Consider the following 23,842-nt stretch of genomic DNA (forward strand, 5'->3'; position numbering starts at 1 on the left):
AGAGCGGCCCAGTCCAGTGGACCTTGAAATCAAAACAAGACACTTCTGCTCTCTTCCCTGGATATGGAACCCACCCTTCGGGATATCATTTACACTTTGAACAACATTCTGGATCAGGTAGGAATGTTTTCTGCAACATGCCCCATGGCTGATCAGACTTTATGTCAAATCTCATCCCACAGCCATCTCCTCCTTCACCAAGAATGTGTCATTTTCCTCTCTCCTGGGTTTCCTGCTGGGCTGTTGGGCTCACTCACTTTCCTGCTGGGCTCACTCAGCTGCATTGTCTGAAGTCAAGACTTAACTCAAAACCTTTCTGTAAAAGAGCACTGCTTCCTTCCACTCTGAGCCATCCCTCCCCTTGGCCCATGAGCAAATCTGCTCTAGGCAGCCCTTTGAGACAGCATTGGTGACCCAAGTGGAGGTCCAATCTTTTACTCACCAATCTTTTAGAGTAAGATTCACCCTGGGCAGAGGACCATCACAAAGGCCCATGCGCCACTGACATCCCTGCTAAGACCGAGTTTGAAAGTTTAAAATGGGACTAACATTGTTCATCGGCTTCGTACTATCCCCTGCCAAAGAGTGAAGTTCAGACTTCAAGTCCTGACAAGAAACATACTGGAGGGAATGGAATGATTCAAAGAGGATTGGATCTGACCTGCTGGGAATGGAGGTGGTCAGAATGGAGAAAAATGGATCCCTGCTTCCTAGAACGTTTAGAATGAACTGTCCCATGACCCCAATCACGACCAGCATGAATTGAAAGGACCAAACTGGATTCCTTTCTTGACACCCACTTGTGCTACTGATCTGCTCAGAATCACCTTGACATTCATTCTCATTGCAGCACCAATAAAGTCATTGGAATGACACGAGAAATGTAGTTGGCCGAAACAATTTTAAGATGAAAGACAACTGAAGAGCGCAATTTCCATATCACACCCTGTGAGGCTGAGATCAGTCCACTAATCACCAACGCTGAGGAAAACAGCTGCATCCAAAGAAGAACTTACAAAGGCAATCAAGTTTGTTTAGTAACTAATTAGGACCTCCTCACAAACAGCATCGCAGATCCTCCAGGCAGTCCTCGGAACTGTATAAAAGTGTTCACGACTCAGACCTCTTCTAAACACTTCTTTGGATTTCATCTCCTTGGTGAACTGGGTAAGTCCAATTCAACTCAATCTCTTTCTAACCCTGGAGATATCAGTCTAGAGCCTCCTTTTAGTTTAGGTCGAATCTTGCATGTAGTCACTGTGATTTTTGTCAGGGATCAGGGTGTTCTTCCCTCTTGTGCAATTATTTAGGTGCAAGTCCTGGTGGATTCAGGATCTGAAGCTAAAGGAGGGACTTTAAGAGCCAGATATGCAGTTGGGAAACATATTTCCTATTAACTGGACAAGAATTAGGGCATTTAAATCTTTTCAGTAACTTATGAAAGTCAGTTAGCCATTTTTCACTTAGCTGGATTAGGAAGAAATTTTCTCAGATTAGTCTAGAAAGGGCCAATTCATGGTTTGCTACTTTCCTCTGAAGCAGCTGTTACTCCTCACTATTAGAGACACGAGAATCGATGAAGCTGACAAGTGGCGTGACCCATTCTAGCAATTCCTATGTTCTCCCGAGCAGAAATACCCATTGAAGATGCTTCTCCTCAGATGGTGTAATAGCATGGGGCTCCATGAAAGTCAGTGGACCTGAGCTGACTTTACTCCAGTTCAGGAGTTTGTTGTTAGTGATTTGTTCGAAGAAAAGCAAAGTTTCTGTTTATCCATCAGCAAGTTTTGGTGATTCCCAAGGTTTGGAAAACCAAACAGTCACACTGTAATACCGAGTTCAACTGGTTTGTATGCAGAGGTTAAATCCTCAAATGAAAAGAAGTGATTACCATGATCCCAGCCATGTTATCTTTGATAAATGTCTAAAATGGACCCAAAATCCCAGGTGTCCAGTATAGAAACAGTTGTATTTATTCTAGCCAGTGTTTTACAGAGAAAATCATTGAGAGGGTCTCAAAGGGGCCAGTTGGGAGGGAAGTTTAGTGCAAGTGGACAAGAGGCGTAGAAAGAGAAAATAGAAACAAATACATGACCACACACAAAGAGATTAAATCCACTTCTCCTCTCTGACTCAGGACCCATGCTGACCTCACGACAATTCTAACCAAGCTTTGAAGCCTTTCTTCCACCGGCACTTGTACCGTCTCTTTACTCTAACCCCGGTTGTGTGTTTCAGGTTTATCTCCATCCCACAAAGATGACTTTCTCCAGCCTCTGCTATCCAGAATGCGGGGTGGCCCGACCCAGTCCAGTCACTGGCAGCTGGAATGAGCCCTGCGTTAGGCAGTGCCCTGACTCCGAAGTGGTGATCAGACCCTCCCCAGTTGTCGTGACCCTCCCAGGACCAATTCTGAGCAATTTCCCTCAGCAGAGCGAAGTGGCAGCCGTAGGCGCACCTGTGGTCGGAGCTGGTTTGGGAGGCTCATTCGGTTTGGGGGGATTGTATGGCTACGGAGGCCGTTATGGAGGGTTGTATGGTTTAGGGAGATATGGTGCCTACGGGGGCCTTTACGGTTATGGGGGATTATTGGGCCATGGGGGATACTGCGGTTACCCGGGCCTTTACGGTTACAGGGGATTATTGGGCCATGGGGGATACTGCGGTTACCCGGGCCTTTACGGTTACAGGGGATTATTGGGCCATGGGGGATACTGCGGTTACCCGGGCCTTTATGGTTATGGGGGATTAAGGGGATACGGGGGATATGGCCGTAGGTATCTTGGTGGATATTGTGGGCCATGTTAAACCCAGCAGGAACCTCCACAGAAGAAGGAAGAACCAGGAAATGAACAGCAAGATACAGATTCACCCCTGATCTTTTGGGCATGGCTTTCCAAAGTACTGAGCAAACATGGCTCCAGTTGAGCTCAGTGGGAGCTGTGTGTGCTCAGCACCTTGGTCTGATAGCCCTGCTGCATTTCTAATGTTATGCTTTAGGACTCTTTCTGCCAAGGCTTTCCCGGCCATGTGCTGATTCTTTTATTCACATGAGGACTCATTGTGAATTACACGCAGGCTGTTTACACTGACCCCGCAGTGTGAAGGAAATAGGAGCCTTAAGATAGGCATCATTTATGGTTATTATCACTTTAAGTCCACATGTTCTATCCTTCTTATCCATATGTACCTTTAATGCCTCACTTTGACCTTTGCTACGGCCCATGTATAATGGAGAAGCTGCGTAGTCCTCTGCTTCTATTTTGCTTTGGCTCATTTTTCACCCAATAGCGTAAAACAAGGCACTTAAAATTGTTACAGTGGGGACTTGTTTGTCAACCTCTGCAGCTGAAAGAAAGCAAACAGAACATCTTGTCTGAAATACATCGCACTGAGGCAGGTGATCGGACGCAGCCCTTCTTGAAATGCTGGAAATACATTCTTTCTGCTCTGTAGTATTTCTCCCTGTAACTGTGTACTGCCAATTTCTTTTGCATTAAAATCTCTGCTGCATGATATTATCAGTCTTCTGGTTCCCCTTGTTTCTCCCTCCTTCCTAAAAAATCATGTTGGATGAAATTCCTCCCTTTGGAGACAGCAGCACCAGGCACTTCTCCAGTTGCAATTTTCAAAGCCCTGAGGTGACAGGAGAATCCAGCCCTGGGAGTGGTTGATAGCATTCTGCAGGCCCTGAGTACCAGGGTGGAGTTCCTCCTTGCATTACCTGTTTTAGCAAAGCGTCTTTTCCTGCAAAGACTTAGACAGATTTTCACTTTAAGCATGTAAGTTTTTCCTTTGATTTCAAGAAGACCAATCACATGGTTCATGATAAGAGTCTGTGTGAGTCAGACAGTGACCCAGGTTTTGGTAAGGAAAGGAAAGTGGGCACCAGATCAGTTAGTTAACGCAATGTTAATGGTAGACCACGGGCGACGGATTCTTCCTTAGAGTGTGGGTGTGGCACGAGGCCCTGCTCCTTCCGGGGGGCCCATTCCAGTCCCTCTTCTGTCTCCGAGGTACTGTCTCCCTGGCCAAACCGAAGCTGGAACCAGGCTGGGGAGCCTGGGTTCTTCTGTCTGCCAGGGCTGAGGGGCCTCAGAGCAGCCCCCGGTCCATGTCCACAGCTTCTGGGTCCCACACACATGGCAGCTGGAGGGTCCGCGCATAGACACATATTTAATAATTAGAATATGAAAGAAGTGAATAAATATGCTGAATTCTTCTGGGAATGACTTTTTTGTGTGTGGGTACGTCTGTCCCGGGGTCTGTCAGCAGTGAGGAGGAATCTTGTGCTGAAGCCCAAGTGGGAAGGACCAAAGCTACAGAAACTGCTGAGGAAATGGGAGAGTGTCTCTTTAATTCCTCTCCAGCCGTGCAGGGCAGTTTGCTATCAGGGGTGGGGAGGGTAGAACCAGCTCCTATCCCATGGCTGTTCCCTCAGGGGATGGGAATGTTTTGCCAGACAGAAGGAAGTTTGTCCAGGTTGCTGGCTGCCAGGATGTTGCAGTTAAGTGTAAGCAGTGTCAGGATGAGCTCCACCCTGACATCTGGTGGTGAGGTGTGGCAAGTTGTGGAAAAGAACTTCAGGGGCCGATCTCATTTGCATAGGCACACCCACCACGCCTAGAATGAGACCATAGCTGCCCAAATGGTCACTTTGGCTGCTGTGGGATCCCCAGTGTCTCTGTTATTGGGGCAGGAAGAATAAATTGTTATTACCCTGATTATGGGAACTGTGCTTGGAACTGCATGTGGCCTTTTGTTATGATGGAGGGATTCACCATCAACTAAATAGCACTCGCTAGGCAAGGGTCATGGGTTCCAAAACTGTGTGAATGGAGAGAGGCTGGGGATAAGTATTAATACTTGGTGGTATGGGCTCCTTGGTGAGGGCTTTACATGCTAATTGCACTTCCTCCTCTCTCCACTGTGGAATATCAGAGCTAATTTTGATTTCATTAGAAGTCTAGTTATAGGCTGCTGAGCTCACTTTGGGCTGACAGTGCACTAGCACTGGGGCTCCCCTATTATAAGCTGAATTCACCTAAGAGCTGAAATCACTGAGTGTTGTGTTAAGTAGTGGGGGAGCCTGAAGATATATTGTGGAGCAGTTCGATGCGGCGCAGTGTGTGGCTGGCAGGAGCTGCTTGTGGGCCGTGGAGCTGAGTGAAGGAGTTCGGGGGGCGGCTGGCGGAGCGGAGTGGAGCGCAGCTGAGTGAAGGAGTTCGTGGGGCGGCTGGCGGAGCGGAGCGCAGCTGAGCGAAGGAGTTTGTGGGGCGGCTGGCGGAGTGGAGCGCCGCTATGGAGCTATGGGGCGGTCAGCTTCAGATCACGTAAGGTGCCTCTTACCCCTGTCCCATTTCCACCCAGGTTGGGAGGTAAAGCTCCGCAGATAAACTTTCGAACTCTGGGGCTGCCCTGACCAGGGACAGAGACTTTTGGGGCATTGGACTTTTGGGACTTTGGGTGATTTGGGGTTGCTGGACTCAAGAACCAAAGGGAAAAGGGCATGCCCCACTTTGCCTGGGGTGGGTTTTTTTTGCTCATGGGTTGTGTTATGAATCCTGTTGGTGGTGTTTCCCCAACATAATGCCACATTGTTTCTCTCTGTTATTAAAAGACTTTTGCTACACTCAGACTATGTGCTTGCGAGAGGGGAAGTATTGCCTCTTGGAGGCGCCCAGCGGGGGTGGTATATATTTGTCCCAGGTCACTGGGTGGGGGCTCGAGCCGGTTTGCATTGTGTTATTGGAATGGAACCCCTAGATATTGAACCCGGCCCTTGTTGCTGCCAACTCTGACGGGCAGAAGGGTTACATAAGCAAGGAGCAGAACTCACTCTAAAATGCACAGAAAAAGGTGTCCTAGAGCAGGGGTTCTCAAACTGGTGGTCCAGACCCCTCAGGGAGTCGCTAGGTTATTACATGGTGGGGTCACGAGCTGCCAGCCTCCACCCCAAACCCCACTTTGCTTCCAGCATTTATAATAGTGTTAATATATAAAAAGTGTTTTTAATTTATAAGGGGGTGGGGGTTGCACTCAGAGGCTTGCTATTTGAAAGGGGTCACCAGTAAAAAAGTTTGAGAGCCCCTGTCCTACAGGGAAGCCCAGAGAAAAGTGGTGAGTCTCGAGGACCGCTGCGGTGGGTGTGGATTGCATGGGCTCTGTAAACTGGAGGCAAACCCAGTTCAGAGAGGGAGGAGGGTGCAATGCTTCCCAGTAAAGGGTCTGTTCTGGCTCTAAGCTGTGAGCCCACAGCTGAACAGGGGGCAGATTCCTCTCAAGGGAGCACAGGGGTGTGTGCCCAGGAGGGTGGCGGGGGGGCAGAGGAAGAAGTAAAGATGGGATGTGGGGCCAGGGGAGGAGTGTCTACAGGAATGTCTCCTCACTATTTGCAGAGGAAGGCTTGCCCAGGAGAAATTTGCTGGATCTGCATCTGTAATCCCAGGGACCCCACCTGTGGCTCAGGTTTTTAGGGAGAACAGTGTAATTGACCTCCCTGTGGGAGCAGCCAGACAACTGGCCTCTGGGGAATGGAGAGAGGTGACCAAGGGTCCCCCAAGCCAGGTCCCATTATTGCAAAATGTTTTTCCTGTTGTACTTGTGAAAACTAACTCTGTCCCTTTAAGGTGGGGGTTAGGGGTCCTTCCAAGCCTTCCCCTGTCAGTGAATATGCTAATGAACCCTCTGATGAAGGGGAGGAGACAGCCATTTCCTGGGCAGGTAAACCCCTCCCCACAGCTAAGCATCAAACACTGAGTGTTGGGGGCGGGCAACTCAAAGGAATCCCAGGACGGCAGCACCGGGCACTTCTCCAGTTGCAATTTTCAAAGTCCTGGAGTGACAGAAGAATCCAGCCCTGGCAGTGGTTGATAGCGTTCTGCAGGCCCTGGGGGTGGATTCGAGGAAATGCAACACCCCAGGAGGTGGGCCAGTGACATACAAGGTCCCCATACACCCTTTCCTTGCCAAACCCCCAATGACGTACCTTTACTGAGGGGATGAGGAATACAATAAATGCTGAACAAACGGATCTGTTTCGACAGAAGGCATGGTATGATAATCATACTTGGAAGCGCCTCCGTGTTACGAATTTGCTGGTAATGTTATGTCTCTTACAACACACACTGTGGGTTAAGATAAGGAATTTGATCCTGGTGGTAAATACTTTAAAAATACGTGACATGCATGATTTTTGGAAGACTCTTTGGTACAGATTAGGAGAGGTAACAAGGAAGTCCTATAAGAACACTGCTTCTCAGCTAGTACCCGTAAACAGGCTTAGAGCTTGGCATAGCAGAGAAAGCATAACCAATCTAGACTGGTGTGTGGAAGGGGAAACTGAGGCACATCGCCTCATGGCATTGGTGGCTAAATACCTACACTTTAAAGGATATTGATATCTGCATGATGTTAACAATGTTTTAACAGGATGTTTTCAATGGCGAAAATACACCAAAATCTTTTCAGACATCCTGGGAACAGAAACCCAGAACTCTGCAAAAGCACCTATGGACAACACTGGAGGTAGTATAAGCAAAGCCAAAAATGGATTTTAGGCACACCGCCTCCGCATTGGTCAGTGACCAAACCTTTGGCAGTAGTCGAAGGGGAGAGGTGTGACGTTACACCCCATAGTCTTCATAGAAATATGGTTATGATATGAATATGGCATAACTCAGATATAATTTATGTAAACTATCATTGAAAAGGTTTTTGTTTATTTACTGAGGTAATCTGCTTTAATCTGTTTTCTATCCCTTAAAAGCATTTAAAATTTACCTTTTGTAGTTAATAAATGTATTTCTTGTTTATAACAGAGCCCAATTTGAACAATTCCTATTTGGGGGTGGAGGGGAGAGGGTAAGAAGCTATGCACAATTCTCTCTACATTGAGGGAGAGGATGAATTTTTCTGAGCTTTCGCTGTGCAGAACTTTCTGTGCAGTTCAAGACAATATGATTTGGGGTTTATCTCCCATAAGGAGTGTGTATGAGAGTGCTGGGTGAGTCCTCTCACATAGAGCTGACTTCGGTCTGTGTCCGCAGCTGGGTGTGGCCCTCCTTGTGTGTGTGTGCTGCAAGAGGCCGCAGAGCCTAGTCAACAAAACAGGGCAAGGGACCCCAGGCTGGTGGAGCAGGAGAGACTCAGTGAAACCCCAGTACATGGGGTGGCATCCTGGACAAGGGGCGGGAGCGGCGCGGTCCAATCGGTCACAGAATGGAAGAGCAATTAAACCAGAAGACCAACAGTATGTGGTAGTAGATATTTGAATTTGAAGCAAAGAGGAGTCAAAAATTGTCAAAAAAAGAAAAAAAAGAAAAGAAAAAGAAAAAGGGATAGAAAACAGAGTAGCAAGACTACATTTCCATGGTTTCATGAAGGGCTGTATCCTCTCCCCAGCGCCAAAGTGGTGTATTTCTCACACAGTTCTCTTACTTTTTTAGTGCAGTTGTAGAGTCTGACAACCAAGAGTCTGTCTGCCCCCATTTTTAATTACTTGTTCCACCCTGGCTCTGGCTGCTGCTCTCTCCTTAGCTTGGCCTTCCGCTCAGGGAGCTCCAGCTCACACAGAGGACAGGACCCCGGGCATCTGACTCCCTCATTGGCCTGCCCCACCCTGTCAATCAGGCTGACCTGCAGCATTGGGATCTCCCCAGGGGAGTTTGGGACAAGTTAAAATGGAGTTTGAGTTACAATATGGACAAGTATAATGAATACCAAACAGTGAGCAGAAGTTACAATCATAGAATCATGTTAGTCCCATTTTAAACTTTCAAACTTGGTCTTAGCAGGGACGTAAGTGGAGCATGGGCCTTTGTGATGGTCCTCTGCCTGGCGTGAATCTTAGCCTATGGTGAGTAAAAGATTGGACCTCCACTTGGGTCACCAATGCTGTCTCAAAAGGCCTCCTAGAGCAGATTTGCTCATAGGCCAAGGGGAGGGATGGCTCAGAGTGGAAGGAAGCAGTGCTCTTTTACAGAAAGGTTTTGAGTTCAGTCTTGACTTCAGACAATGCAGCTGAGTGAGCCCAGCAGGAAAGTGAGTGAGCCCAGCAGCCCAGCAAGAAACGCAGGAGAGAGGAAAATGACACACTCTTGGTGAAGGAGGAGATGGCTGTGGGATGAGATTTGACATAAAGTCTGATCAGCCATGGAGCATGTTTCAGAAAACATTCCTGCCCTGTAGGATTCATACACGGTTCATGCGCTTGGCAACATTCAGGGCACACCCAGAGTGTTGTACAGGAGCTGTGCACACACAGCTCTTCTCAAGGGCATGAACCTTGGAATCTCGCCCAGATGACATGAACCGTGGGAAGCCTCCCAGGACTGGGCTCAAGGCCCGAGAGCAAGGAATGCGGTAGTTAGAAACTGGTAAATAAGAATGTTAAACAAAGCCAGTTTATTCCTTTTATCTGTTGGAGAATGTAATGCGCGGGGGGAGAGAAAGAATAAAGGGGAAGGTGGAATGCTGACAGGCAGAAGTCGGTTGGCAGACCAGCTCGCTTGCTTGCTAAAAGCTCTGTGCTGTCTTGTATTTGAACCGCAACACTACCCAATCCAGAATGTTGTTCAAAGTGTAAATGATATCCCCAAGGGTGGGTTCCATATCCAGGGAAGAGGGCAGAAGTGTCTTGCTTTGATTTCAAGGTCCTCAACCTCTTTGAAGGTGATGCAACCGAGCTGATTTACCCCAAGAGAGCACCTTCATTTTCCAATAACAAAATCCCTCCAAAAGCAAATGAGCCCCCGAAACCGGTTCTGACCACAGGGGCTCCTATGGTCCCATTTGGCTCTGCTGAGAGAAATTGCAGAGAAATGGTCCAGGGAGGGTCACAAGAACCGGTGAGGGTCTGATCATCACTTCAGAGTCAGGGCACTGCCTAACACACAGCTCGTTGCAGCTGATAGGCACTGGACTGGGCCGCTCTACCCCACACGGAAAGAAATCCGAAATTTGAAACTACATTTGAATGAAAATGAAATAGCCCCAAATTGGGTGGCCTTAAATCATGGCCTGATTAAGGGAATGACACAACAGACCTTGTGGCACCTTAGAGACTAACCAATTTATTTGAGCATGAGCTTTCGTGAGCTACAGCTCACTTCATCGGATGCATGCCGTGGAAACTGCAGCAGACTTTATATATACACAGAGAATATGAAAAAATACCTCCTCCCACCCCACTGTCCAGCTGGTAATAGCTTATCTAAAGTGATCATCAGGTAGGCCATTTCCAGCACAAATCCAGGTTTTCTCACCCTCCACCCCCCCACACAAATTCACTCTCCTGCTGGTGATAGCCCATCCAAAGTGACAACTCTTTACACAATGTGCATGATAATAAAGTTGGGCCATTTCCAGCACAAATCCAGGTTTTCTCACCCTCCACCCCCCCACACAAACTCACTATCCTGCTGGTAATAGCTCATCCAAAGTGATCATTCTCCCTACAATGTGCATAATTAAGGTGGGCCATTTCCAGCACAAATCCAGGTTTTCTCACATCCCCCCCACCCCCATACACACACAAACTCACTCTCCTGCTGGTAATAGCTCATCCAAACTGACCACTCTCCAAGTTTAAATCCAAGTTAAACCAGAACATCTGGGGGGGGGGTAGGAAAAAACAAGAGGAAATAGGCTACCTTGCATAATGACTTAGCCACTCCCAGTCTCTATTTAAGCCTAAATTAATAGTATCCAATTTGCAAATGAATTCCAATTCAGCAGTTTCTCGCTGGAGTCTGGATTTGAAGTTTTTTTGTTTTAAGATAGCGACCTTCATGTCTGTGATTGCGTGACCAGAGAGATTGAAGTGTTCTCCGACTGGTTTATGAATGTTATAATTCTTGACATCTGATTTGTATCCATTTATTCTTTTACGTAGAGACTGTCCAGTTTGACCAATGTACATGGCAGAGGGGCATTGCTGGCACATGATGGCATATATCACATTGGTGGATGTGCAGGTATACGAGCCTCTGATAGTGTGGCTGATGTTATTAGGCCCTGTGATGGTGTCCCCTGAATAGATATGTGGGCACAATTGGCAACGGGCTTTGTTGCAAGGATAAGTTGCAACAAATTATATATATATTCTCCTGCTGGTAATAGCTCATCCAAACTGACCACTCTGACCACTCTCCAAGTTTAAATCCAAGTTAAACCAGAACATCTGGGGGGGGGTTAGGAAAAAACAAGAGGAAATAGGCTACCTTGCATAATGACTTAGCCACTCCCAGTCTCTATTTAAGCCTAAATTAATAGTATCCAATTTGCAAATGAATTCCAATTCAGCAGTTTCTCGCTGGAGTCTGGATTTGAAGTTTTTTTGTTTTAAGATAGCGACCTTCATGTCTGTGATTGCATGACCAGAGAGATTGAAGTGTTCTCCGACTGTTTTTTGAATGTTATAATTCTTGATGTCTGATTTCTGTCCATTTATTCTTTTACGTAGACACTGTCCAGTTTGACCAATGTACATGGCAGAGGGGCACTGCTGGCATATGATGGCATATATCACATTGGTAGATGTGCAGGTGAACGAGCCTCTGATAGTGTGGCTGATGTGATTAGTCCCTATGATGGTGTCCCCTGAATAGATATGTGGACACAGTTGGCAACGGACTTTGTTGTAAGGATAGGTTCCTGGGTTAGTGGTTCTGTTGTCTGGTGTGTGGTTGCTGGTGAGTATTTGCTTCAGGTTGGGGGGCTGTCTGTAAGCAAGGACTGCCCTGTCTCCCAAGATCTGTGAGTGTGATGAGTCGTCCTTCAGGATAGGTTGTAGATCCTTGATGATGCGTTCGAGAGGTTTTAGTCGGGGGCTGAAGGTCATGGCTAGTGGCTTTCTGTTATTTTCTTTGTTGGGCCTGTCCTGTAGTAGGTGACTTCTGGGTACTCTTCTGGCTCTGTCAATCTGTTTCTTCACTTCAGCAAGTGGGTATTGTAGTTGTAAGAATGCTTGATAGAGATCTTGTAGGCGTTTGTCTCTGTCTGAGGGGTTAGAGCAAGTTTAGTGTCTAGGAAGTGGATCTCTTGTGTGGACTGGTCCAGGCTGAGGTTGATAGTGGGACAGAAATTGTTGAAATCCTGATGGAATTCCTCAAGGGCTTCTTTTCCATGGGTCCAGATGATGAAGATGTCATCAGTGTAGCGCAAGTAGAGTAGGGGCATTAGGGGACGAGAGCTGAGGAAGCGTTGTTCTAAGTCAGCCATAAAAATGTTGGCATACTGTGGGACCATGCGGGTACCCATGGCAGTGCCGCTGATTTAAAGGTATACATTGTCCCCAAATGTAAAATAGTTATGGGTGAGGACAAAGCCACAAAGTTTAGCCACCAGGTTTACCGTGACATTATCGGGGATATTGTTCCTGACGGCTTGTAGTTGATCTTTGTGTGAAATGTTGGTGTCGAGGGCTTCTACATCCATAGTGGCCAGGATGATGTTTTCAGGAAGATCACCGATGGATAAAAAACTGGCTCATGCTGTGATTCATTGTAACGGTGGCTTTTTTATACCTGAGGATAATACTTCTCCACAGGAATTACAAGTCTGTCCATGTTCCAAGAGTGCGGAATTGAAGCTTAAAAACCTTGTTCTAAGTCATAGCATCCACGGCAATGAAGTCACCAAGTGCACTGTGTGCGCTACTTTTTCTCTCCTTCAAATCACATCTCTCTAATGGGTCACAGTAATGCAATGGTAATTAATTCTTCCAGGTTTGTGAAAAGAGGTACAGAGTAGTGTATCTCTTCAACATTGCCTTGTTTATACATGAAGATAATAAAGGTCCAAAGGAATTACAAGTGTGTACATTTCAAGCTTGTTCATGTGCAGTGTAGGAATAAAAATCTCAATATACAATTAAGCTGGCACAAATTTTGATACAAAAGAATTTAATTCTGCTCCAGAGTTAATACCCACCACTGAGACAACAACTACAAATAAAGGGAGTTAAGGTGCATTGCAAAATTCTCAGTGGTTGATCATAGTTCACACTTAGCCCTGGTATTCACTTGGAGTTGAGGTCAAATTTAGCAGCGTTAAATCGATTTAACCCTGCACCCATCCACACGACGAAGCCCTTTTTTTTTACTTAAAGGGCTCTTAAAATAGATTTCCTTACTCCACCCCCGACAAGGGGATTAGTGCTGAAATCAGCCTTGCTGGGTCGAATTTGGGGTACTGTGGATGCAATTAGATGGTATTGGATGAAGCCCGAGTATTGCAAAAGAGCTCCAGCATGGACTGAACGGGAGGTACGGGATCTGATTGCTGTATAGGGAGAGGAATCCGTGCTATCACAACTCTGTTCCAGTTTTTGAAATGCCAAAACATTTGTCAAAATCTCCCAGGGCATGAAGGACAGAGGCCATAACAGGGACGCAAAGCAGTGCCGCGTGAAACTTAAGGAACTGAGGGAAGCCTAACAGAAAACCAGAGAGGCAAACGGCCGCCCCGGGTCAGAGGCCCAAACATGCCGCTTCTATGATGAGCAGCATGTCATTTTAGGGGGTTCAGCCACCACTACCCCAGCCGTGTTGTTTGACTCCTTCAATGGAGATGGAGGCAACACAGAAGCAGGTTTTGGGGATGAGGAAGATGATGAAGTTGTAGATAGCTCACAGCAAGCAAGCGGAGAAACCAGTGCTCCCGACAGCCAGAAACTGTTTCTCACCCTGGACCTGGAGCCAGTACCCCTGAACCCACCCAAGACTGCCTCCCGGACCCGCCAGGCGGAGAAGGAACCTCTGGTGCATGTGCCTTTTAAAATAGTATACATGGTTTAAAAGCAAGCATGTTTAATGATTAATTTGCCCTGGCATTCGCGGCTCTCCTGGATGTACTCCCAAAGCCTTTGCAAAAGGTTTCTGGGGAGGGCAGCCTTATTCCGTCCACAATAGTAGGACACTTTACCACTCCAGGCCAGGAGCATGTACTCGGGAATCATTGTAGAACAAAGCATTGCAGTGTATGTTTGCTGGCGTTCAAACAACATCCGTTCTTTATCTCTCTGTGTTATCCTCAGGAGAGTGATATCATTGGTGGTCACCTGGTTGAAATAGGGTGCCTTTCTTAAGGGGACATTCAGAGGTGCCCGTTCCTGCTGGGCTGTTTGTCTGTGGCTGAACAGAAATGTTCCCCGCTGTTAGCCACGGGGAGGGAGGAGGCAAAATGCGACCTTGGAATGAAAGCACATGTGCTATGTATGTAATATTAACAGCAAGCTTTACCGTGAAAGAGTGACATTCTATAAAATGTGTCTTTTTAAATACCAGTGTCCATTTTTTTTCTCCACCAGCTGCATGTGTTTCAAGGATCACAGGATCTTCTCCTTCCCAGAGGCTAGTGAAGATCAGAATGTGAAAAAAATGCACTCACGATGAAATGTTCTCTGAGCTCATGCTGTCCTCCCACACTGACAGAGCACAGACGAATGCGTGGAGGCAGAAAATGTCAGAATGCAGGAAAGCACAAAATGACCAGGAGGAGAGGTGGCGGGCTGAAGAGAGTAAGTGGCGGGCTGAAGAGAGGGCTGAAGCTGAAAGGCGGTAGCAGCATGATGAGAGGAGGCAGGATTCAATGCTGAGGATGCTGGAGGATCAAACTAATATGCTCCAGCATATGGTTGAGCTGCAGGAAAGGCAGCTGGAGCACAGAGTGCCGCTACAGCCCCTGTGTAACCAACCGCCCTCCTCCACAAATTCCATAGCCTCCTCACCCAGACGCCCAAGAACACGGTGGGGGGCCTCAGGCCACCCAGCCACTCCATCCCAGAGAATTGCCCAAGCAACAGAAGGCTGGCATTCAATAAGTTTTAAAGTTTTAAACTTTTAAAGTGCTGTGTGGCCTTGTCCTTCCCTCCTCCACCATTCTCCCGGGGCTTCTCTCCTCCACCACCCCTCCCAGGCTACCTTGGCAGTTATCCCCCTATTTGTCTGATGAATTAATAAAGAATGCATGAATGTGAAACAACAATGACTTTATTGCCTCTGCAAGTGGTGATCAAACAGAGGAGGGGAGGGTGGTAGGGTTGTTAGCTTACAGGGAAGTAGAGTGAACCAAGGGGTGGTGGGTTCCATCGAGGAGAAACAAACAGAACTTTCACATCGTAGCCTGGCCAGTCATGAAACTGGTTTTCAAAGCTTCTCTGATGCACACTGTGCCCTCCTGTGCTCTTCTAACCACCCTGGTGTGTGGCTGCATGTTGCCTCAACCTCCCACCCCACCATAAATGTCTCCCCCTTACTCTCACAGATATTGTGGCGCGCACAGGAAGCAGTAATAACAGTAGGAATATTGGTTTCGCTGAGCTCTAACCGAGTCAGTAAACTGCGCCAGCGCGCTTTTAAACATCCCAATGCACATTCTACCACCATTCTGCACTTACTCAGCCTGTAGTTGAACAGCTCCTGACTACTGTCCAGGATGCCTGTGTATGACTTCATGAGCCATGGCATTAAGGGGTAGGCTGGGTCCCCAAGGAGAACTATAGGCATTTCAACATCTCAAACGGTTGTTTTCTGGTCTGGGAATAAAGTTCCTTCCTGCAGTTTTTGAAACAGACCAGAGTTCCTGAAGATGCAAGCATCATGTACCTTTCCCAGCCATCCCACATTGATGTTGGTGAAATGTCCCTTCTGATCCACCAGTGCTTGCAGCACCATTGAAAAATACCCCTTGTGGTTTATGTAGTCGCCAGCTTGGTGCTCCGGTGCCAAGATAGGGATATGGGTTCCATCTATGGGAATCCCATTGCAGCAAAGCCATCCACTATGACCTGCACATTTCCCAGGGTCACTACCCTTCGTATCAGCAGATCTTTGATTGCGTTGGCTACTTGCATCACAGCTGCCCCCACAGTAGATTTGCCCACTCAAAATTGATTCCTGACTGACCGGTAGCTGTCTTGTATTGCAAGCTTCCACAGGGCTATTGCCACTCGCTTCTCAGCTGTGAGGGCTGCTCTCATCTTGGTATTCATGTGCTTTAGGGCAGGGGAAAGCAAGTCACAAAGTTCCATGAAATACCCTTACGCATGTGAAAGTTTCGCAGCCACTGGGAATCATCCCAGACCTGCAACATCCTCCCCATCGAAGGAAAAGGCCTGGGTAGAGACCATTGAATCGTGGAAGTCAATGAATAGCTACGCAGGTGGTGTCAGAGAGAAGGCTTTGGATTCTTTGACCATGGTATGGTGTTCCAAGAACGAGTGCTAGGCAGAGACGGGCTCCACCTAACGAAGAGAGGGAAGAGCATCTTCACAAGCAGGCTGGCTAACCTAGCGAGAAGGGATTTAAACTAGGTTCACTGGGGGAAGGAGACCAAAGCCCTGAGGTAAGTGGGGAAGTGGGATACCGGGAGGAGGCATGAGCAGGAGCGCATGAGAGGGGAGGGCTCCTGCCTCATACTGAGAAAGAGGGGCGATCAGCAGGTTACCTCAAGTGCCTATATACAAATGCACGAAGCCTGGGAAACAAGCAGGGAGAACTGGAAGTCCTGGCACAGTCAAGGAATTATGATGTGATTGGAATAACAGAGACTTGGTGGGATAACTCACATGACTGGAGTACTGTCATGGATGGATATAAGCTGTTCAGGAAGGACAGGAAGGCCAGAAAAGGTGGGGGAGTTGCACTGTATGTAAGGGAGCAGTATGACTGCTCAGAGCTCATGTATGAAACTGCAGAAAAACCTGAGAGTCTTTGGATTAAGTTTAGAAGTGTGAGCAACAAGGGTGATGTCATGGTGGAAGTCTACTATAGACCACCAGACCAGGGGGAGGAGGTGGATGAGGCTTTCTTCCGGCAACTCGCAGAAGTTACTAGATCGCAGGCCCTGGTTCTCATGGGAGACTTCAATCACCCTGATATCTGCTGGGAGAGCAATACAGCGGTGCACAGGCAATCCAGGAAGTTTTTGGAAAGCGTAGGGGACAATTTCTAGGTGCAAGTGCTGGAGGAACCAACTAGGGGCAGAGCTCTTCTTGACCTGCTGCTCACAAACCGGGAAGAATTAGTAGGGGAAGCAAAAGTGGACGGGAACCTGGGAGGCTGTGACCATGAAATGGTCGAGTTCAGGATCCTAACACAAGGAAGAAAGGAGAGCAGCAGAATACAGACCCTGGACTTCAGAAAAGCAGACTTTGACTCCCTCACGGAACTGATGGGCAAGATCCCCTGGGAGAATAACATGAGGGGGAAAGGAGTCCAGAAGAGCTGGCTGTATTTTCAAGAATCCTTATTGAGGTTACATGGACAAACCATCCCGATGTGTCGAAAGAATAGTAAATATGGCAGGCGACCAGCTTGGCTTAACAGTGAAATCCTTGCTGCTCTTAAATACAAAAAAGAAGCTTACAAGAAGTGGAAGATTGGACAAATGACCAGGGATGAGTATAAAAATATTGCTCGGGCTTGCAGGAGTGAAATCAGGAAGGCCAAATCACACCTGGAGTTGCAGCTAGCAAGAGATGTTAAAAGTAACAAGAAGGGTTTCTTCAAGTATGTTAACAACAAGAAGAAAGTCAAGGGAAGTGTGGGCCTCTTACGGAATGAGGGAGGCAACCTCGTGACAGAGGATGTGGAAAAAGCTAATGTACTCAGTGCTTTTTTTGCCTCTGTCTTCACAAACAATGTTAGCTCCCAGACTACTGCACTGGGCAGCACAGCATGGGGAGGAGGACCAGCCCTCTGTGGAGAAAAGAGTGGTTCGGGACTATTTAGAAAAGCTGGACAAGCACAAGTCCATGGGGCCGGATGCGTTGCATCCAAGAGTGCTAAAGGAGTTGGCGGATGTGATTGCAGAGCCATTTGCCATTAACTTTCAAAACTCATGGCGATCGGGGGAGGTCCCAGATGACTGAAAAAGGCTAATGTAGTGCCCATCTTTAAGAAAGGGAAGAAGGAGGATCCTGGGAACTACAGGCCAGTCAGCCTCACCTCAGTCCCTGGAAAAATCATGGAGCAGGTCCTCAAGGAATCAATTCTGAAGCACTTAGAGGAGAGGAAAGTGATCAGGAACAGTCAGCATGGATTCACCAAGGGCAAGTCATGCCTGACTAATCTAATTGCCTTCTATGACGAGATAACTGGCTCTGTGGATGAAGGGAAAGCAGTGGACGTATTGTTCCTTGACTTTAGCAAAGCTTTTGACACGGTCTCCCACAGTATTCTTGCCAGTAAGTTAAAGAACTATGGGTTGGATGAATGGACTATAAGGTGGATAGAAAGTTGGCTAGATTGTCGGGCTCAACAGGTAGTGATCAATGGATCCAGGTTTAGTTGGCAGCCGGTATCAAGTGGAGTGCCCCAGGGGTCGGTCCTGGGGCCGGTTTTGTTCAATATCTTCATAAATGATCTGGAGGATGGTGTGGATTGCACCCTCAGCAAGTTTGCAGATGACACTAAACTGGGAGGAGTGGTAGATACGCTGGAGGGTAGGGATAGGATACAGAGGGACCTAGTCAAATTGGAGGATTGGGCCAAAAGAAATCTGATGAGGTTCAAGAAGGACAAATGCAGAGTCCTGCACTTAGGACGGAAGAATCTAATGCACCGCTACAGACTAGGGACCGAATGGCTCGGCAGCAGTTCTGCAGAAAAGGACCTAGGGGTTACAGTGGATGAGAAGTTGGATATGAGTCAACAGTGTGCCCTTGTTGCCAAGAAGGCCAATGGCATTTTGGGATGTATAAGTAGGGGTATTGCCAGCAGATCGAGGGACGTGATCGTTCCCCTCTATTCGACATTGGTGAGGCCTCATCTGGAGTACTGTGTCCAGGTTTGGGCCCCACGCTATAAGAAGGATGTGGAAAAATTGGAAAGAGTCCAGTGGAGGGCAACAAAAATGGTTAGTGGACTGGAACACATGATTTATGAGGAAAGGCTGAGGGAACTGGGGATGTTTAGTCTTCAGAAGAGAAGAATGAGGAGGGATTTGATAGCTGCTTTCAACTACCTGAAAGGGGGTTCCAAAGATGATGGCTCTAGACTGTTCTCAGTGGTAGCAGATGACAGAACAAGGAGTAATGGTCTCAAGTTGCAATGCGGGAGATTTAGGTTGGATATTAGGAAAAACTTTTTCACAACGAGGGCGGTGAAACACTGGAATGCGTTACCTAGGGATGTGGTGGAATCTCCTTCCCTAGAAGTTTTTAAGGTCAGGCTTGACAAAGCCCTGGCTGGTAAGATTTAGTCGGGGATTGGTCCTGCTTTCAGCAGGGTGTTGGACTAGATGACCTCCTGAGGTCCCTTCCAACCCTGATATTTTATGATTCTATGATTCTATGAACACTATGCAGTCCCACCAGTCTGTGCTTGTTTCCTGGGCCCAGAATCAACATTCCACCTCTTGAACCTGCCCCATTAGCACTATGATGCCCGTATTGCCAGGGCCCGTGCTTTGAGAGAAGTCTGTGTCCATGTCCTCATCACTCTCGTCACCACGCTGATGTCGCCTACTCGTCCGGTTTCGCTTTGCCAGGTTCTGGTGCTCCATACACTGCTGGAAAATGTGCGTGGTGTTTAATGTGCTCCTAATTGCCAAAGTGATCTGAGAGGGCTCCATGCTTGCTGTGGTATGGTGTCTGCACAGAAAAAAGGCGCGGAATGATTGTTTGCCTTTGCTCTGATGGAGGGAGGGGCGACTAATGACATGGCTTACAGGGTTGGCTAACAGGGAATTGAAATCAACAAAGGGGGTGGCTTTACATTAAGGAAAAACAAAAACAACTGTCACACAGTATGGCCCCCTCAAGGATTTAACTCAAACACCTGGGTTTAGCAGGCCAATGCTCAACCCACTAACCTATTCCTCCCTCTGGTATTTCAGGCAGGACTGAATCTCCATTAAAGATTTCAAGGTGCCCCTGACAGACCTCACCAGAACGATTGTCGGCCGTTGATTTCACGGAGGGAGGGGGGAGCAAATGAATACAAAACAAATCTGGTCTATTTCTTGTTTTGATCCACTCCATCTATCTTTTACATCTTTGGCTGGCAGCAGAGGGTGCAGAAGGACTGAAAGCCATCCACATCTCCTGGCTGCTCGGCAGAAGATGGTGCAATAGAACTGCTAGCCATCCTCATCTCTTGCCTGCTCACCATAAGATGGTACAATAGGACTGCCTGCAGGACTAAAGAGAATAACCTGGTCGAGTCACCCCTAATTTAGTTCCTGCGCCCATGTCTGCCCAGGTGCTCCTGACCGACCTTACCGAGGCGGCCGGGAGCACCTCGGACACGATGAGGATGGTTTTCAGGCCTATAGCACCATCTACTGCCACAAGGCAATTGGTTGCTGCTGCTGTGTAGCAATGCAATACCGCGTCTGCCAGCACCCACGAGACATACGGTGACGGTGAGCTGAGCGGGCTCCATGCTTGCCGTGGCATGGCGTCTGCACAGGTAACTCAAGAAAAAAGGCACAAAATGATTGTCTGCCCTTGCTTTCAGGGAGGGAGGGAGGGAAGGAGGGCCTGACGATATGTACCCAGAACCACCCGTGACAATATTTTAGCCCCATCAGGCACTGGGATTTCTACCCAGAATTCAAATGGGTGGCGGAGACTGCGGGAACTGTGGGATAGCTACCCACAGTGCAACGCTCTGGAAGTCGACAGTTGCCTTGGTACTGTGGACACACTCCGCCGACTACATGCACTTAGAGCATTTGTGTGGGGACACACACAATCAACTGTATAAAAACGCTTTCTACAAAATCGACTTAATCTATAAATTCGACCTAATTTCGTAGTGTAGACATACCCTTAGATGAGAAGAAAAGGAGTACTTGTGCAGGGTGGATTGTCTGAAGCTTCCCCAATCTAAGCATTTCAAAGCACTTCACAAGCACTCACCAAGTTTTATACACCAAAGAGATGAATAACTAAAGTAGTAATAACTTTTTACTGGGATTCGATGTTCCAACACTGAAGATTAAATTCACTTTAAAAATGCATGTCATAGTCTCAGATGTCAGTCCAGTGCTCAGTTTCTGATTCCTAGCCTTTGAAATTGGGGTTCTTTGATTTTTGTTCCATGTATTTCCCTTCATATATATTTTGAAGTTTAACGGAAGATACTGGGCCAGTGTAAAAGGGAACAGTTCCATCAACTTCCAGTTGAAGAAATCCACTTTACCTAGCCAGGGTTAGAGAAACGTTGTTGGAGGTGTATCTCTCTCTGCATACTCCGCACTTTTACACCCAGTGCTCAGAGACAACATAACGGGAAACCAGTGGGAAACATCAGGTATTGCATCTCCACCCATTAGCAGCCAAGAGAACTGGGTCTTGTGAGAGACTTCACTAGTAAAGAAAAGGAAGAAGTACAAGACTGACAGAGTGAAACAGAACGTCTTTAAATGTCACATTGCTGTGGGATGAGACAGGGTTAATTACAATTCTGACCAACCTAGGGTGTTCTGCAAGACCCGTGTCCCACGTGAAGCTTTTCAGACAGAATTACAATGATTTTTAAAGTGGAAAATACGTCCCCCACCAGGATTTCTTCTAACCCGAGCAGCATTAAATGCCTTTCCTCAGTTGTAAGGCACAGAACGTCATTGAAGTCTATGGAGCTGTACTGATGTCCAGTGGCTCAGTATCTGCCTCTTGAGCTTTGTAAAGGAATGTTTACTAAAGAAAGAGAAATGCAAAGCTTTTTTAAATGAAAAAAAAAAAACAGCCCCAAATTCAGAAGCTAGGAATCATCCACTGACTATTGGCATGACATCAGAAACCTTAACGTGGATTTGTAAAGTTCGTTTAATCCAGCATTTCTCAAATGAGGCCCCCAGTGGATTTTTTTCAGCTACGACAGCCTCCAAAGCATGAGCGGGGATTGTGGGGGTGCAAAGCAGTAGCCCCTTCTGGCAGCACCCACTTGTTTTGCTGAGCAGCTGTTACCAAAGGCAATGAAATGCGCCTCTTTGGTGTTTGCGATGACATCGCCAGTAGGGGTTGGGCTCCTAAACCTCACAGCCTCCTCGTGGGCACCGGGCAGCACCTCTGGAGACACATGGGGCCTGTGTGCACGGCACATGAGGCAGCTCTTGGTGGAGGCAGCTGCGTCATTTGGTCGCCGGGCCGTTCGCCTGATCCCGCCTGCCTGGGACACAGGGAGCCTGGGAGTCTGCCAGCAGCCAGTGAGTTCCCAACCCACCCTCCCCAGGGCAAGCTCTTGGTGAAGGGTTCTGGGAGGCAGGGACAGAGAGACAGGTTTGTGAAAGGCCACCAAAAAAATTATTGTGAGAACCCTTGAATCCTAATCCATAATTTGGGGGCCTCAAATCCCACAAAAAAATTCGAGTATTAAAATAATACAGCCCTGCGCACACACACAACTTTAATGAGCCTGCAGTGCTTTGAAGTCCTTTGATTTGAGGAAGCCTCCGATCATCGAGCATAATACCACTATGAGATCTGGTTAATGTGGAGGTGAACAAGCACATTGAGGAGGTTACACAGGGAGCAAGTGGCAGAGTCAGCAATAAAACCAGTCCTAGTGAGCAAAGAGAGCTGCAGGGTGTAATGTGTGCCTCAGCCAAAGTGATGTTAGGAAGAAAATAATCATCAAAAACAGAGGAAAAAAATTAGATCAGTTGAAGGAGTTAGTCACAGTTTTCTTTTTAGCTTATTAGGGCTTCAGGAACAAAGGGCCTCTCAAGTCCTCCAGCAGCGTAAAAAACTGTCTAAAAATACTCATGACTCAGGGCTCTTCTAATCACTTTAACTTATTCTCCTCTGTACACTAGAGAATCCTATTCAAGTCACTCTCTCCATAACTGTTCAGACAATGTACTAAGGATCCTTCTACTTTAGGACTGAATCGTGCACAGACACTCTGTGATTCTGAACAGTGGGAAGGGTTTGGGGTTGCAGGCCTTGGTTTCTTCATGGTTTAGACGTGAAGCCCTGGATTTGCAGAGCAAGATATGGATTTGGGACACTAGAGCCACTAGATTTTAGTGGGAACTTGGGCATTTAAATCCCTTAGGGAGCTCTGAAAAATCTCAACCCCAATTTTTTATTTAGGGTTTATGATGAAACTCTCCAGGTTTCCTCCATAAAGGACTAACTCATTGGTCTGTTTTCTTCTGAAGCAGCTTGTGAGTGACACTCACTGAGACAGGATACTGCCTTAGATGGGCCACTCGTCTCTTCCAGCATGGCAACTGCTACCTTCTCATGTGCAGGAGTAATTCTAGGTGCAGAGCCTCGTCTGGTCTAACTTCGTGTAGCTGCAGTGAAGCCAGTGGAACAGAGAAGATTTACACCAGGGGAGGAGGTGAGGGTTTGTGTTTTGTTCTGATAAAAAACCTCCATTTTTATTTATTCATCAGCAAGTGTTGGTGACTCGCTGAGATTTACAAATCAATCTACCACCTTGTGATGCTGGACTGTACTCATTTGTCAGTAGATGTCAGGGGACTGTTGGCCACTTACTGAAACTTGGTGGGGCCTGGGGGGTTGTGGCCCTCTCCCAGTACCAAAAGAAAGGGGAATCAGCAGCCAGTACAGCCCTGCAGCCTGTGCTGTTTCCCGCAGCTCCTATTGGCTGGGAACAGTGAACCACGGGTACCGGGAGCTGCGGGGAGCCATGCCTGCAGACGGTCAATGTAAACAAAATGCCTCGCGCCCTGACAGCAGATTACCCTGACGGGCCATGTGCTGAAGGCTGCCGACCCCTGGGCTAGATGATCTTCTATCCAGGAATATGGACCCTTTCTTTCTGCCTTTTGACTTTCTAACAGCAGCTGCAGAACAGAGAAGCTTTCTGAACTTCTGCTTTTATTGTGCTTTTTTCAGTTCAGACTGACCGGGGTGAGA

General features: G+C 47.4%; 1 protein-coding gene across 1 annotated transcript; it reads left to right on the forward strand.

Moving 5' to 3' along the window:
* Positions 1–1,088: 1,088 nt before the first annotated feature.
* On the forward strand, positions 1,089–3,518 carry LOC311532406 (uncharacterized protein). Its single transcript, XM_084650835.1, has 2 exons — positions 1,089–1,167; positions 2,239–3,518. The coding sequence occupies exon 2, from the start codon at positions 2,260–2,262 to the stop codon at positions 2,806–2,808; it is 549 nt and encodes a 182-aa protein (XP_084506961.1). The 5' UTR covers positions 1,089–1,167; positions 2,239–2,259; the 3' UTR covers positions 2,809–3,518.
* The last annotated feature ends 20,324 nt before the right edge of the window (positions 3,519–23,842 follow it).

Source organism: Lepidochelys olivacea (genome assembly GCF_965140295.1).
Source record: "Lepidochelys olivacea isolate rLepOli2 genome assembly, chromosome: 1".
Lineage (NCBI taxonomy): Eukaryota > Metazoa > Chordata > Testudines > Cheloniidae > Lepidochelys > Lepidochelys olivacea.